Source organism: Lipophrys pholis, assembly GCF_963383615.2.
Source record: "Lipophrys pholis genome assembly, chromosome: 20".
NCBI classification, from domain to species: domain Eukaryota; kingdom Metazoa; phylum Chordata; class Actinopteri; order Blenniiformes; family Blenniidae; genus Lipophrys; species Lipophrys pholis.
The window spans coordinates 22,301,858-22,319,629 of NC_137648.1; the positions used below are offsets into that span (position 1 = coordinate 22,301,858).

Here is a 17,772-nt window from a genome sequence, read left to right on the forward strand (position 1 = left end):
GAACGAGTCCCTTGTTGAAGAACGAGTCGCTTGTTAAAGAACGAGTCCCTTGTTGAAGAACGAGTCGCTTGTTAAAGAACAAGTTCCTTGTTGAAGAACGATTTGCTCTTCAGAAGGTGAAAAACAAGATGGCTGCTCCTCAAACCAGCAACAAATGTTATCAGGAATCAATCTGAGCAAAGATCCTCCTGAGGAACCCTCTGCTCTGGAGGAGGGGGAGGAGCAGGAGGAGGAGCAGGAGGAGGGGGAGGGGGAGCAGGAGGAGGAGCAGGAGGAGGGGGAGGAGCGGGAGGAGGAGGGGGAGGAGGAGCAGGAGGAGGGGGAGCAGGAGGAGGAGCAGGAGGAGGGGGAGGAGCGGGAGGAGGAGGAGCGGAAGGAGGGGGAGGAGCAGGAGGAGGAGGGGGAGGGGGAGCAGGAGGAGGGGGAGGAGCGGGAGGAGGAGCAGGAGGAGGGGGAGCAGAAATAAAAGTGAGGAGCAGGAGGAGGAGGTGAGTGAATTTGAGTTGACAGACTAGACTGCTGAAAACAAGGTACTGTGTGTGTGTGTGTGTGTGTGTGTGTGTGTGTGTGTGTGTGTGTGTGTGTATACACATGTGGATACCTGTAACGAATGAGGTTTTTGTGTGTGTGTGTGTGTGTGTGTGTGTGTGTGTGTGTGTGTGTGTGTGTGTGTGTGTGTGTGTGTGTGTGTGTGTGTAGCAGGACCTCCATGATGTCCCTCCAGGATGATGAAGATTCGTTCCACACTGTTTCCAGCAGGAAGGTAGAAACTCTAACATCACGAACCTTAACTGACCAGAGTAACTAGTTACTCAGTTACTGTGGTTAAAAGTAATTAGTGACTGGATGAAGTGCACTTTACTAAGTCACTAGTTACTTTTAATCACTGGAACGCTGAATATTGACAGAAACAGAACATAACTTGTATCTTAAATATCAGATGTACTGCTGAGGAGTTGCAGCAACGTCTGGAAGTAATCACTGCAGTACTGAATCAAATAGAATAAATATCTGTGTAAAACTACAGTAATGATCTTTAGGTAAATACAGAGCAACTAGTCAGGTCAATGTACAGGTAGAGGGTCTGAATCAAAACTCGGATGTAGTCTTACTTGGAGTAATTATTGACGAGACAATTTGCTGGAAACCTCAAATACCATGTTCACAGTAAAGTATCAGAAGTATCACAGTCCTGCCACAGCTAAAGATCTACTGGACCGTAAATACCTCAATACTTTACAATTATTACTGTGTGGAGGTCTGGAGACACACAAGATCAAACATCCGTCTACTGTAGAAAAGAATCCTACACGTAGTACTCACTCTTTATTGATACCAGAAGAAACTTTAAAACTCATGGTTCTGCTGCAGTTTAAAACCATTAAAACATTAAAACCATTAAAACATTAAAACATTAAACCATTAAAACATTAAAACAAAGAATCAGGAAAATACAGCGAATGTTGTGAAACTGAAAAGTTTCTGTTTCCGTCTGTGGAGTAAATCTGGAACGGAGGAAATACTCATATCAAACATTATTCCGTTTGTAATATAAAAATCTGAGCAACTGCTGTGTGAAATTAAAGTATAATCTGGATTAGGAAAATGCTCTATAATCTGATGTTAGAGGAGGAAGATGCTCTGTAATCTGATTCTTGAGGAGGAAGATGGGTTATAATCTGATGTTAGAGGAGGGAGATGCTCTATAATCTGGTTTAGATTAGGAAAATGCTCTATTATCTGGATTAGGGGAGGCAGATGCTCTATAAACCGGATTAGTGGAGGAATATGCTCTATAATCTCCTCCAGTAAACAGTTTGGTCAGATAATGACAAAGCTAATACAAAAGCTAAAAGTAACTAATCCACTGCGAGTAACTGTAACTGAGTTACTCTTTAGTTACAAGCCTGTTCCTGTTGTGATTTCAATCCACGAGGGAGCGCATCAGTCCAGCTCCTCCAGTCCCACCAGGACCTTCTTCCATCGGGCTTCGTTCTCCAGGACCTCAAGTCCCAGACCTGGACCCCCCAGGACCTCAAGTCCCAGACCTGGACCCCCCAGGACCTCAAGTCCCAGACCTGGACCCCCAAGGACCTCAAGTCCCAGACCTGGACCCCCCAGTACCTCCAGTCCCAAACCTGGACCCCGCAGGACCTCATTCAGCTCCAAGACCACCTCCCCTAAAACCATCTCCTACCAGACCAGACTCCCCCAGCAGGACTCCCCACCCAGAGCAACACGCAGGTACTCTCACACACACACACACACACACACACACACACACACTGCTTATAGCCATGTGTGTGTGTGTGTGTGTGTGTGTCAGGCTGAGCTTCAGCAGGATCTTCCGGTCGGCCTCCAGGGATTCAAACCAGCAACCAACAGTGAACCTGAACCAGAGAGACAAGCCCAGAGGTGTGTGTGTGTGTGTGTGTGTGTGTGTGTGTGTGTGTGTGTGTGTGTGTGCACTGTATTTTAAGAAGTACAGGAACTCAATTCTCAGGTACTTGCAGTACTTGCAGTACTTGTATCTGTACAAGTTGATGCAGGTTCCAGGAGGAGGTTCACACATTTCTCTGCTCCTCCTCCTCCCAGCGTACAGCTGCTCCTCCCCCCCTGCTCCTCCCCCGGCCCCCCCTGCCCCTCCGCCCCTCAGCGGGTTCCCTCTGGAGACGTACCTGACGGAGCCCAGGAGGCTGGAGACTCGCAGGCTCCGCTCCTTCTCCTCTCCCCCAGACACCTCCTCCTTCACCTCCTGCTGCAAGCTTCCTGCTCTGGCCACGCCCCCTTCGACCCCGCCCCCTGTGGTAAGTTCAGCATTTTGCTAAATCTGTCCCGGTGTGTTTGTCCTGTCCAGGTGTACCTGTCCTCACCTGTCCAGGTGTACCTGTCCTCACCTGTCCAGGTGAACCTGTCCTGTTCTATAGTTAGCTGGGATTGGCTCCAGCACTCAGCGACCCTGAACAGGATCAAGATGGATCAATGTATATGAATATAAATAAAAGATGGAAGAATGGAGGAAAAAGACTTCGGCTCTGTTCGGCTTCTTTCGGAAACATTTGCTACATTATGTCACATCAACAACTACTAAAACCGGAAGTGCGCTTTCAAAATAAGACGTGTAATTTTCCGAATGAATGAACCTTAATTTAAAAGTAATTTGGGACTGAAAGAAGTACAATAACCCGGATTAACCAAAAGACACCAAATGACTTGACAGCAAGAGATAAAACACAATAAAAACTGAAAATAGAGCAGGACCAATCAGATTGCTCGTCTTTGGTTTTCTCTCTTTTATTTTGTTGTTCCCTCTTTTCCTTCGTTTTTCTTTGGGTTTTCTCTCTTTCCTCTGGTCTCTTTCCTCTGGTTTTTGTTTGGCTCCCCTGAGAAGAATACGTGCTTTTATCATGAAAGTCCCGAGCGGAACTGTGCTCCTTTTAGCTGTTAGCTTGTTAGCCGCGGCGGCCCTGGACGAACGGTGCTTCGTCCTGAAACCAGAACTGGAGAGGCGGTACCGACTGGACCGCAGCGGGATGGAGCCGTGACGGCCCGAGGAAGAAGCCGGTGACCGGACGGAGCTCGGTGGGTTTCCGGCAGGTGCATGCTAACGTCCGGTATCCCTAACCCAGTGATGGAGCCTCCGCTGAACCCCCCCGCCCCCTCCCTGTGGGGTGCCCCCCCCCCCCCCCCCCCCCCCCACACACTTCGAGAGGTGTTGTCATTAATGTTGTTGTTGTTGTTGTTGCAGGTGGAGGCTGAAGACGACATGTCGGAGCAGCCAGACCTGGAGGATGCTGGTAAGTGTGTGTGTGTGTGTGTGTGTGTGTGTGTGTGTGTGTGTGTGTGTGTGTGTGTGTGTGTGTGTGTGTGTGTGTGTGTGTGTGTGTGTGTGTGTATGCGTGTGCGTGTGCGTGTGTTCATGTGTTCACATAGTGTGTTCATGTGTTCACAGGGCTCCAGGAGTCAGAGAGAGACATCTACATGCGCTTCATGAAGTGTCACAAGTGTTATGACATCATCCCCACCAGCTCCAAACTGGTGGTGTTCGACACCACCCTGCAGGTGAAGCCAGAGTCCACAGCTACTACACCTGACTACACCCAGCCACACCCTACTACATCCGGCCACACCCGACTACATCAAGCCACACCCAACAACACCCAACTACACACTGCCACACTCAACTACACCCAGCCACACTAAACTACACCCAGCTACAGCCAGCCACATCTGGCTACATCCAACTACACCCGGCCACACTCGATGTGGGTTTGTATGAGTGTATTGTAGATGTATTATGGGTGTATTGTTGGTGTATTATGGGTGTATTGTAGATGTATTATGGGTGTATTGTGGGTGTACTGCGGGTGTTTTGTTAGTGTATTATGGGTGTGTTGTGGGTGTATTATGGGTGTATTATGGGTCTACTGCAGGTGTATTATGGGTGTATTGTGGACGTACTGTGGGTGTACTGCGGGTGTATTATGGGTGAACTGCGGGTGTATTATGGGTGAACTGCGGGTGTATTATGGGTGTATTGTGGATGTACTGTGGGTGTACTATGGGTGTATTATGGGTGTACTGCGTGTGTATTGTGGGTGTACTGTCTCCGTTGTGTCCCAGGTGAAGAAAGCGTTCTTTGCTCTCGTGGCTAACGGAGTGCGAGCTGCTCCGCTGTGGGAGACCAAGAAGCAGAGCTTTGTGGGTAAGTGTCTGGTTTCCATGGGAACGCAGGTCCAACTGTCTCCCTGTGGTGGCTTTCACACACACACACACACACACACACACACACACACACACACACACACACACACACACACACACACACACACACACACACACACACACACACACACACACACACACAGAGTATTGATTCCTGTGAAGTTCATTAATCTGTTTCGGTTTCAGGAATGTTGACCATCACAGACTTCATTAACATCCTGACCAGATACTACAAGTCTCCCATGGTAACACACGCACACACACACACACACACGCACCCACGAACGCACACATAGTGTCAGATTTCACTGAGATGTCAGAATAAGATGCTGATGAACAGAAAATCATCTGGTGGGAAACAGCAGATAAAAAGTTACTGACATCAGGAAAACAGGAAGGTGTGTGTGTGTGTGTGTGTGTGTGTGTGTGTGTGTGTGTGTGTGTGTGTGTGTGTGTGTGTGTGTGTGTGTGTGTGTGTCCTCTCCACAGTGATGTGGTTTCACCTGCAGAGCTCAGCTCAGTATCGCCTGTTCTCACGGCTGCATCCACTAAATCCACCTTACACACACACACACACACACACACACACACACACCACACACACACACACACACACACACACACACACACACACACACACACACACACTTCACTTGGTCCACTTCCTGTGTGTGTGCAGGTGCAGATCTATGAGCTGGAGGAGCACAAGATCGAGACCTGGAGAGGTAACAACACGTGACCTCATCATGTCACGACCTCCCCCTCATATGACCAAATGATCTCATCATGTTATGACCTTATCATCAGACAAGGTCAAGAAATGATGATCACATGACCTGCTGAGTGGTCAGCATGTTACTGATGAATGTTCCTGTGTGCTGACAGAGCTGTACCTGCAGGAGACCTTCAAACCTCTGGTCCACATCTCACCTGACGCCAGGTAGTGTGTGTGTGTGTGTGCATGTGCGTCTGTGTCTACTGTGGGGGGTTTTCCACCGGAAAGAACCAGGTTCTAGTTCTGGACCAGGGCCAGATTTAGCACCAGTTCTTTGTCCTTCCACCACCAAAGCCCCGGACTATCAGGGGCTAAACGGGTGCTAAGCCGGTGCCACATCGTTGCTGGGCCTCTGACACGTCATCAGCTGGGGGCGGAGTTATCGCTGGAGGTATCACTACCTATGAGGGGGAAGAGACGCTGAACCGGCTTTCTGAAATCTACAGGGAACACAAAGTCCCGGAGTGGTTATAGAGAAAAAATAATACTAACGTGAGGGAAGGAGATAAGTTGTTCCGTCAAGTTAATAAAGCGAGGGAAGGAGATAATTTAATCTGTGATCGTGGAGCCGGTGGCTCTCCAGAGACCTGCAGAGCTCCTGCTGTCACACTAAGTCAGCTGCGTGAGATATTTAATTTAGAAGCAGTTTTCCGTTGTGGTTTTTTTCAGGCTTTTCATGGTGACATCATTGTAACTAACTTCACTTCCAGGTCTTGTACGGCGTTATGACCACAGGCTGAGGTCTGCATGAGGCAGCAGGGGGCGCTCCGCTATGAGACGCTCCACAGAACTTCTTTATAATGAAGCCAGACTTTTGGTTCATCAGGAACTACTAAACAAACTACAAACTACTGGAAATGAAAGCTTGGAGTTTTTAGCCATAAAATGAGCCTTTTAATGGGTTCATGTGAAAGAGAACTTTAATCAGAGCGTTTATGTAGGTTGCCATGGAAACGGCTGTAGAGCAGCGTTCTATCATTCTACACCTCCATTCCTCCATGTTGAAGCTTTTGATTCAGACACGTCCAGAAATAAAGTCAAAGGAGCAGAAATTCACTATGTAAAGCTGAAATGGTGATAAATAAGCCCCGAGCTCATTCATGTGTTATTAATTATTATTATTATTATTATTATTATTATTATTATTATTATTATTATTATTATTATTAGTAGGGATGTCCCGATCACACTTTTTTGCCCCCGATACCAATCCGATTTTTCAGAATTGAGTATCGGCCGATACCGATACTTTCCCGATCCGATACTCACATTGCTATTGCAAATATACTCAATAGTCTATTTTTGGAGCAACTAAGATGTCTGAAGCTAAAAGCACTATTGGCAGAAGCTTTGTTTAGCTAGAAATTATTGTAAAACTCACATATTGAATCAAAATTATTCTCTTTCTCTTTAGTAGTTGTTGTAAACTGAGGGAACATCCACCCGACGAAAAAACAATCTTGGTCCTCCCTGTCCTTCTCCCAAAAAACCGTCCACACCTCACTATGAACACGGCTCAACACGAGGCTTCAGGGCATGTAGTACACATGCCAGGCCTTTAGGGGCGCTGTGACTCACCAAACACAATAAAAACGCAGAAGAAGACAGACCACATAGAAATTTTGAAGTACACTTCTGCACAGAAACACATAAACCACTATATATAACTCTAGTTTTAGAGGTCTATGGCCCCGCTCCGTCTGCTTCTAGCTTCTGCAGCTCCACCCGAGCTTCTAGTCCCTGATTGTTCTGGTTATTATTGCGGACCTCGTTTTTTTTTTTTTTTTTTTTTTTTTTAGATCGGCGGGGTGATCGGCTGGATTTGCCGATTCCCGATCACTCACAAATCACTAATATCGGCCCCGATCCGATATCTACCGATCAGTTCGGGACATCCCTAATTATTATTATTATTATTATTATTATTATTATTATTATTATTATTATTATTATTATTATTATTATTATTATTATTATTATTATTATTTTCTCTATGTCCACTCCGGGGCTCCAGACTAAAACAAGACGGACGTGAAAAAACAAGAATAGAGGGACGAGGAGACTTGATGTTTTCTGGCTCTTTGGTCTGCGTCCGAGGTTCAGGCCAGACTAGATGGAGCGACCCGGTCCTGGTTCTTAGATCCTGCCGGCGCTACATTGGTGGAATCAGTGACGTGATGACGTGGCTCTCACTGAGTCCCTGACAATGGAAACACAACCCCTCTTTGGAGCTGCTCATTTAAGAACTGAACTAGAACCTGGTTCTGTTTGGTGGAAAAGCCCTATGAATGATTTGTATCACCCCCCCCACCAGTGTGTTCGAGGCGGTCTACTCTCTGGTCATGAACAAGATCCATCGGCTCCCCGTCATCGACCCGGTCAGCGGGAACGCCCTCTACATCTTGACACACAAGAGGATCCTCAAGTTCCTGCAGCTATTTGTGAGTCCACATGGACCAGACCAGAGACCAAACCTGAGATCAGACCAGAGACCTGAGACCAGAGACCTGAGACCAGATCTGAGACAGACCTGAGACCAGACCAGACCAGAGACATGACCTGAGACCAGAGACCAGACCTGAGACTAGGGACCAAAGACCAGACCTGAGACCAGAGACCAGACCTGAGACTAGAGACCAAAGACCAGACCTGAGACTAGAGACCAAAGACCAGACCAGAGACCAGACCAAATTATTATGCAAGCTGTTAGTGAGCCAGTGGGGAGGGGGGCGGATTCATGTTTTGGTCCAGAGTCATGGTGAGAGCTGCTCGGCCCCTTTAGGCTCCCTGAAGGTGTGAAGTATCCTAACCCCTTTCCTTAACTCCTTTAATAAGTCTCCTAACCCCCTTCCTAACTCCTTTAGGAAGTCTCCTAACACCTTTCCTTAACCCCGTGATGTCATCCACCTGGTTCAGGAGAAGTGGATAGGAAAGGAGAAAGTAGGGACTATTAGGAAGCACCCAGAGTTCAAACAGAAGAACCTATAGAGTTCCTGGACCAGGACGACCTCCACGTTGAACAAATGACTTTCACTTCTTACAACTTAGACAATATTTAGAAACTGTCGTGAAAACAGTTTGGACCGGTGCTTTTGAAGTTTTTATTATTGAACGAACACCTGTCACTGAGGTTCCTTCAGGAACTTCTGAGTTCTACTGTTGATAAAAATGATCCTGAATCTGCTTGGACTGTTCAAACGAAGAGCAGGACTCCCCCTGGTGGACAGACTGAGACTGCACTCTCCTCAGCTGGAGCTAATGTTTGTGCGTGTGTGTGTGTGTGTGTGTGTGTGTGTGTGTGTGTGTGAGGTGTGTGAGATGCCCATGCCAGCCTTCATGAAACAGACTCTGGAGGAACTCGGCGTAGGAACGTTCTCCAACATCGCCTTCATCCACCCAGACACGCCCCTCATCACCGCGCTATCCGTCTTCACACGCCGCCGCGTGTCGGCGCTGCCCGTCGTAGACCACACCGGTAACTCGCCGTGTGTGTGCGTGTGTGTGTGTGTGTGTATGCAGACAGGAGTGTGTCAAGGCTAACATGTCATCTTTCTGTGTGTGTGTGTGTGTGTGTGTGTGTGTGTGTGTGTGTGTGTGTGTGTGTGTGTGTGTGTTTGCAGGAAAAGTGGTTGACATCTACTCCAAGTTTGACGTCATTGTGAGTATAAAATATGTAAACACACACACACGCACAAATTTGAACACACACTTCTGATAACTTTGTGTGTGTGTGTGTGTGTGTGTGTGTGTGTGTGTGTGTGTGTGTGTGTGTGTGTGTGTGTGTGTGTGTGTGTGTGTAGAACCTGGCAGCAGAGAAGACCTACAACAACCTGGACCTGACCGTCACTCAGGCTCTCAGCCATCGGTCTCAGTACTTTGAAGGAGTCATGAAGTGCAACAAGCTGGAAACTCTGGAAACTATCGTGGACCGAATTGTGAAGGCTGAGGTCTCACACACACACACACACACACACACACACACACACACACACACACACACACACACACACACACACACACACACACACACACACACACACACACACACACACACACTCGCATGACCACTGGACTTTGAAACATGGTCCAGAGACCCGGTCCTCATCGTGTACGTCACAGAGTGGGGGGTGGGGCTTAATGCCCAGGGCGCCAGATTTCTCAAACTAAATGCATAATAGTAATATTACACATTTGTGGACTTTAAACCACCAGCATTGACTGGTCTCACAGAGCTGAATATTAATACCAGTTGATACTGGAGAGTTTTTTCATAAAGTGTAAACCGTTTTACTGACCGCGGGACTTCTCCTGGTGTGGCCGGTGTTTACATCCCACCTCAGCTGTGTGTAACAGAGGCGCTACAGCACCTGACTGACCAGATTGCAGCCGTGGAGAATAAACATCCTGACTCCCTGCTCATCATTCTGGGGGATTTTAACAGAGTAACTCTCACCCACCAACTTCCTCCATACAGACAGCATATTGAGTGCCCCACCAGCGGAGAAAACCTCTGCTACACAGTATTAAAGGACTCTTGTCGCTCTGCCCCCCCGTGCAGCTCTGGGACTCTAATCACTGTCTGATTCACCTCCTGACCTACAGGCAGAAGTTATAACCTGCTCAGCCTGAAGTCAGGACTGTAAAGAGACGGACAGAGGAGTCGAAGCAGGAGTTACAGGCCTGCTTTGATTGCACTGACTGGAATGTTTTTGAAGCTGCATCAGAAAACCTCGACGAACTCACTGACACTGTGACATCATACATCAGCTTCTGTGAGGACGTGTGTGCAGACCAGGACCTTCTGGACATACAACAACAACAACAAGTCCTGGTTTACACCTCAACTCAGGAGGCTGCGTCAGGCCAGGGAGGAAGCCTACAGGAGGGGAGACAGGAACCTGTTCAAACAGGCCAGGAACAAACTGAGGAGGCCATCAGGGCAGCTAAGAGGAGCTGAAACAAGCTTCTCAGCTCACGACCCCTCAGCAGTCTGGAAGGGCAACTACAGGAACCCCTCCCCCCACCCTGCAGGTAACAGAAGACTGGCTGAGGACCTGAGCAGCTTCTACTGCAGGTTTTCACACCCGTCACCCAGTTCATCAGCTCCACGCCCACGTTCTGACTCTGCCCTACCGGCTCCCCCCACAACCCCCTTCCCCTCTGACCCCCCACCTGCACCGACGATAGATGTGAATGAAGTGTGCCACCTGAAGGACGTCACAGGCCCCCTGCTGGACCCCCTGCAGTTTGCCTACCGGGCAAACAAGTGGGTGGAGGATGCAGTCAACATGGGACTGAACTATGTCCTGCACCACCTCGACACCCCAGGGACCTACGTCGTGATCCTGTTTGTGGACTTCAGCTCTGCGTTTAACACCATCATCCCGGATATTCTGCACTGCAAACTCCCCCAGCTCACAATGCCGGCCTCCACCTGTCGGTGGATCACCAACTTCCTGACTGACAGGAGGCAGCAGGTGAGGCTGGGGAGCATCACATGCAGCGCCCGGTCAGTGAGCACTGGCGCTCCCCCAGGGGTGTGTCCTCTCCCCACTGCTCTTCTATCTCTACACCAACAACTGCACTCAGGGGACCCTTATGTGAAACTCTTGAAGTTCCCAGACGACACCACCGTCATCGGTCTCATCCAGGACGGTGACGAGTCAGCCTATAGACGGGAGGTGGAACAGCTAGCCTTCTGGTCCAGTCAGAACAATTGAACCTGCCCCCCCACCATTCTGAACAGCAGAGTGTCTACTGTGGACTCTTTCAGGTTCCTGGGACCCACAATCTCTCGGGACCTGAAGTGGACCTCCCACATAGACACCATCATAAAGAAGGCACAGCAGAGGATGTACTTCCTGCGTCAGCTCAAGAAGTTCACCCTGCTGGTCATGTTCTACACCATCATTCAGTCTGTTCTGTGCACCTCCGTCACTGTCTGCTTTGGATCTGCAACCAAACTGGACAGACTCAGACTCCAGCGGACAATCAGGACTGTAGAAAAGATCATTGGTGTCGACCTTCCCCCCATCCAGGACTTACACCGGTCCACGGTCAGGAAACGGACAGGCAGCATCACTGCAGACCCCTCACACCCCGGACACAAACTCTTCAAACTCCTCCCCTCCGCCAGGCGTTACAGATCACTGTACGCCAAAACAACCCGTCATAAGAACAGATTCTTCCCCCAGGCTGTCACTCTGATGAACACTACTGTCACTGGATGTCAGGCCTGCTGCTGTGGAATAACCTAGAACAAAACTGTCACTGTGACTGTCCCTGTACCTATACGCATATTATTTATTTTAATGACTATCTACACCATTCTATATGTAAATACTCACTACCTCATGTCACTCATCATTATTTGACTACTTACCCACTGCACTGTGATCCACTATCTTATTTAGCTCCTGTACATATTAGTCTCTAATTGCTGTTTATATTTTTTGTTTATTGTTATGAGTTAATGTTTACAGTTGTACTGAGAGTGCACAGTGTCTTCCTACCGAAGTCAAATTCCTCATATGTTAAACATATCTGGCCAAATCTGAAAGCTTTAATCAGGTTTCTGTTTGAAATTGAGCAGCTGTGTGATTTAAAGTGAGGTTTAAGACTAGCGCCCCCCACACTTAAATGGTGAGGACAGGAACTGCATGCAGACCGTTGACTTTATTGAAGTGAAAGTGTGAAGGTTCACCCTCATGCACAAATCATACATTTAAAACTAGCCTCATTTTACACATTGTCATGACAAAACTAGTGTGTGTGTGTGTGTGTGTGTGTGTGTGTGTGTGTGTGTGTGTGTGTGCAGGTTCATAGGCTAGTTGTTGTTGATGAAGAATCTCGTATCGTCGGCATCGTTTCTCTGTCTGACATCCTGCAAGCTCTGGTCCTCACACCTGCAGGTACTACACAACACACACACACACACACACACACACACACACACACACACACACACACACACACACACACACACACACACAGACACACACACTGTGGCCTTGTTTCCACAGTACGGTACAGTACGGTCCGTTACCGTACGCTCCAATACCGTACGGTACAGTATGGTATGGCCATTACGTTATGGTAAGGTACGGTACAGTCCATTATGGTACGTCCATTACGGTAAGGTCCATTACGGTATGGTAAAGTACGGTCCATTACAGTACGATCCATTATGGTATGGTACGATACGGTACAGTATGGTCCATTTTGGTACGGTTCAGTAAGGCAAAGCGCACCCAGACCCAACCCTGTTGCTGGTTCCACCACAGAGGCTGCGTTAAAATGTAGCCAGGTTGTGAACGCCATGTAACAAGAATGTGACATCATCACTACGTGACAGTAAACGAGGACGAGAGGAACACATGAGTTGCATTGCAGATCAGGAGGCGGAGCTGCAGCTCAGGTGGTGGAGCTGAAGATCAGGAGGTGGAGCTGCAGATCAGGAGGTGGAGTGGTAGCCGTGAGCCTCGTTCTCTGTGACAGTGAAAACTTTGTCATTGTGGACAGCAGCGTCCAGCTCCTGCTGAAGCTCCGCCCCTCCTGTTACTGAGAGGAGTGTCTGCACATCATCTGAACACCAGGGGGCAGTGTAGCGCCACATTTCAATAAAGCAGTTCACTAAACAACCAGCGGGCACAAAGCGGAGGAAGAGAACTGCTGGTGAGGACACTCCGGGAGCGCCAGACTGCCACAGTGGGTGAAGGAGTGAACTGACGGATCGTCTTCAGGCCTGAGAGCCCTCCATCTGGATCCCTTTTCCTCTGCCCGGTTCTGGATCTTCTGCTCTCCCATCTTCAGCTGGTTCTGGAGCTCACTTTACCATCTGCTATGTCAGGCCTGGTCACTGCCAGCTCTCGGTGTTGATGTCCAGATCTTCACGTCACGCTTACAGACATCTTAAAATCGCAGCTTGGGTCGGCCAGTAGGTCTCGTGCCAGAGTGCAGCTTGATGTACAGGATGTCCTTTGGAATGCGGCCGTCTTCCATCGAGCGAACTCGACCTAGACAGCACAGCCTGCGTAGTCTGAGCAGCGTGAACATGGTGGGAGACCAGAGCGTGAGAAGACCTCGGTGTTTGGCACTATGTATGGAAACCATTTGATCTATGCTCCTGCTTAGCGTGTGTCTACCCACCAGCTGTTGTTACAACCTTCCACCAGGTGTTGTTACAACCTTCCACCAGCTGTTGTTACAACCTTCCACCAGGTGTTGTTACAACCTTCCACCAGGTGTTGTTACAACCTTCCACCAGGTGTTGTTACAGCTTTCCACCAGGTGTTGTTACAGCCTTCTTCATGCGTTGGTTAATTTCAACATGGAGGGACAGGTTGTCACTGATTATGGATCCAAAGTAGGTGAACTGGTGAACAACGCTGAGTTGGTAGTTGTCAATGTTAAGGTTTGAAACCGGAGAGTCAGCAAGCGTTTAGATCCCCATCACATGTTTTGACCGTTCCCAGCAGTTCGTTCTTGACTGCAAATCTCACTCCATTGGTGCTTTCTCCTTGCCAGAAGAAAGTATAGTCTTTCTCCCTGTATGTTCCTGTTCCTGCAATGTGCATTTCTTGTAGAGCCACAACGTCTACCTGTAGTTAGCAACTTATCATTGATCACGGCTGTCTTCTTTCCTTGCATGTCTACTTGCCATTGTGTGGATGTTCTGCATTCCAAGTTTGAGAACTGGTCTTGTATGTTTCTTTCTTGCCTGGTGCTGTGTTTGCAGTCTGCTGGTCAGTGTTATCCTAATCTTCAGGCACCCAGTGAAGGCAGACTGTGGCAGGACATCTTACTGGCTGGGGGCTGCCCAGTTTGAGGCAGGCGGTAGCTGTCCAGTGGGACCCAAGTCCCTCCCGCTGTCGGAAGCAACCCCTGGCGCCACACTCTATGCTAATCGAGCTCTGTGGCTTATCGCTGGTCACTGCTGCTTCCTGTGTTGTTGCGACGCTGTGATGCGAAGCTGGAGGGACCTTCCCAAGGCACAAGGCCGGACAGTATGATGTGGAGAACCAGCTGTGGCCCATGCAACTGGTCCGCCCTCTCGACACTGCTGATGGATCCAAAGGAAGGGCAAGACCCGGTACCATTTGGCACCAACATTGACCAGGAGCATCCTGCGACAGCAGCGGACTTCTGTAGGGACTCCAGCTCCAGAGGTTTTTCAGGGTTGACTCCCAAAGACTCCCTTCCCCATGACCGGGTATGCTGCAAGGCAGCAGAGGTTTGACATGAGGGTTTTCCTTCTGCTAGATGGACTGCCTTCCCAGGTTAACAAGCCCCATTTACCCCAAGCCACTTGTTTTAAGGCGCCACAGGTCCGGCCCCGCCCCTCCCCCTGTCAGTAAAAGCAGTTCCGCCGGATATAGAGACGAAGCCACGCGAGCTGGAGGACTTGGCTGTCAGAAGCTATTTGAGACGTTTGATACACAGTGAGAGCTGATCTTCAGCGCCTCCTGGCTGTAAAACCTTGGAGCCGTTGGTTCAGTACTTTTGGTAGCATCCACACCTTTTGTCAGTGGAAACACACAAAAACTGAACCATGCCCTACTGTACCGTACCGACACCTACTGTGCGGTGGGACACACATGTAAACACAACAAGGTGTGTGTGTGTGTGTGTGTGTGTGTGTGTGTGTGTGTGTGTGTGTGTTGGCAGGTCTGGGAAGGAAGGAGTCTCTCTCCTCTCAGCTGACACCTTTGAATTCATCAGAGACCTGTGAGCCTCGACCAGACCAGGACCAGGACCATGTGCAAGACCAAGACCAGGATAAGGAGTCGAATCAGGACCAGAGTGAGCTACTGGACCCTGAGTCAGAGTCCGACTGTAAACCTGAACCGGGTCAGGACACTTCAGAGACCAGCGAATGGGAGGCTGGGCAGGGAGGGATGGCGGAGGAGACAACACAGGAGGGGACAGAGAGGGAGTCAACACAGGGTGGGATAGATGGGGAGACAACACAGGGTGGGATGGAGGAGGAGTCAACACAGGGGGGCTCGGAGGGGGAGACAACACAGGGAGGGACGGAGGAAGAGACAACACAGGGGAGCACGGAGGGGGAGACAACACAGGAGGGGACGGAGGGGGAGACAACAGAGGGAGGAACGGAGGAGGAGACAACACAGGGGGGCACGGAGGGGGAGACAACACAGGGAGGGACGGAGGGGGAGACAACACAGGGGAGCACGGAGGGGGAGACAACACAGGAGGGGATGGATGGGGAGACAACACAGGAGGGGACAGAGGGGGAGACATCACAGGGGGGGACAGAGAGGAAGACTACACAGGAGGGAATCGAGGGGGAGACAGAGACAGGGGGGCTGGAGGGGGAGACTGCACAGGAGGGTATAGAGGGGGATACTAAACAGGGAGGGATGGAGGGGGAGACAGAGGGAGACAACACAGGGGGGAATGAAGGGGGAGACCATACAGCGGGGGATGGAGGGGGAGACAGAGGTAGATATGGAGAGGGAGACAATACAGGGGGGGATGGAGGTGGGGACAACACAGGGGATTATGGAGGGGGAGACCACACATCGGGGGATGGAGGGGGAGGTCGAGAGGGAGACTACACAGGGAGGGATGGAGGGGGAGACAACAGTGAGAGAGGGGTGGAGTGACTAGACAAGAGGCGGGGAGACAAAGGGGGGGAAGAAAGGGCAGATGAAGGTGAGGGGAGAAAAGGGGTCTCTTGACGTCGATGGACAGGAAGGGGCGGGGCCTGCAGTGCAGATTGCTCATTGATTGGCAGCGTCACAGGTGGTTGGAGGGACTGGTGGTTGGAGGAGCCAATCAGGAATGAGTCTGTCCAAGTTTAGAGTTCAGATCTTAAAAGTAAAGACTTGGGGTTCAGGACATCACCTCTCGTCTCCCCTGCAGGGGGCGGGGCCTGTGTGTAGGGGCGGGGCCAGGCGCTTAGCTGACACTCATAGACCTTCAGTAACCACTCTATGTACTCATATTGATCTCCCTGTGACCTTTGACCTCTGGGAATCTGAGTTTGTAGTATTGTAGTGATGATGAGTGGTGTTTCCATGGAGACCAACGTGCAGACACAGTCCTCCCTCCTCCTATCTACACCCTGTTCACTCTTCTGGTCTTTCACTGGACCATGGAACTGGACCAAGATTATGCACGGTTCTTCCCATGAGTCTTGTTAGGCCAAACCTCGGCTCCAGAAACTTCCTGTGACGCCTTCAGGCTGCCATCAGTCGGTGGGAAATGTCCACGGTCTACAACGGTCTCGGCTGGACTCAGGTGAAGGTTCATGTCTGAGCCGCGTCCTGGTCTCTCATGATGGTTTGAGTTACTCTGACAGAATTTCAAATAAAATGTCATCCAATGAAACCCAAGTCTTCTTCTGTCTGTTGGAAACCTCCAGCCAGTCCCAAACAGGGACAGGAAGTCTCCTTCAGAAACCTCCAGCCAGTCCCAAACAGGGACAGGAAGTCTCCTTCAGAAACCTCCAGCCAGTCCCAAACAGGGACAGGAAGTCTCCTTCAGAAACCTCCAGCCAGTCTCAAACAGGGACAGGAAGTCTCAATCAGACAGGTCCAACCAGCTTCAGCATCAAAAACTGATGAATTACACACGGATACACACCAAAACATTCAACCACACTCTACTCATTCCAGAATATTATAGACACATACTATCTAGAAAGAAAAGACTTTAGATTTCTCCAACTCAGAACAAACTTCAACAACCATCAAATTTAAGGAAGACTGTGATACAGACCTAAGTGATATTATGACTGATGTCCAAACTCAACAGTAAAATAATTGACAGACTCTATTCAAGCTTACAGCCATCAAACAACATCTCAACACTAAACTACAGTGACTATCTCTCAATATCGCTAAATATCTGCAAAACTCAACCACATCAAGCTTTCACGTGGAAAAATATAATTCAATTTTTTTACCACTCCAAAACTAAAACGTTCTCAGGGGGGGGGGACAACCAAGACCGGGACATTGCGGGAGAGTGTGGAAACTCCCCATTTCCATATTTTTGGGACTGGCCCAACCTTCTGGACAGACGTAACAACGGTGATGACATCTCTGTCATCACCAACTCATTGGTTCTGACATTCAACATGATTTCTGTACAATATATCTACTCCCATAACCACTGATAAATATCTGATTAAAATAATGTTGGCCGTGGCTAAAAGACAGCAGAACAAGGACGTGGCTAAATATGGAGGAGTGGATTAGAACCGTGGTAGAAATACAGAGCTGACGTTCTCACTGAACCTTAAC

At 49.3% G+C, this 17,772-nt stretch overlaps 1 protein-coding gene across 1 annotated transcript; it reads left to right on the forward strand.

Annotated features, from left to right (window-relative positions):
• Positions 1 to 515: 515 nt before the first annotated feature.
• On the forward strand, positions 516 to 16,128 carry LOC308125940 (5'-AMP-activated protein kinase subunit gamma-2-like; the record flags this gene model as incomplete). Its single annotated transcript, XM_080489984.1, has 18 exons — positions 516 to 530; positions 700 to 763; positions 1,937 to 2,244; positions 2,327 to 2,415; positions 2,596 to 2,738; positions 3,499 to 3,582; positions 3,749 to 3,797; positions 3,953 to 4,062; positions 4,624 to 4,705; positions 4,912 to 4,970; positions 5,405 to 5,450; positions 5,611 to 5,665; positions 7,815 to 7,941; positions 8,810 to 8,975; positions 9,121 to 9,158; positions 9,301 to 9,447; positions 12,318 to 12,411; positions 15,167 to 16,128. The coding sequence occupies exons 2-18, from the start codon at positions 710 to 712 to the stop codon at positions 16,126 to 16,128; spliced, it is 2,613 nt and encodes an 870-aa protein (XP_080346110.1). The 5' UTR covers positions 516 to 530; positions 700 to 709.
• Positions 16,129 to 17,772: the final 1,644 nt, after the last annotated feature.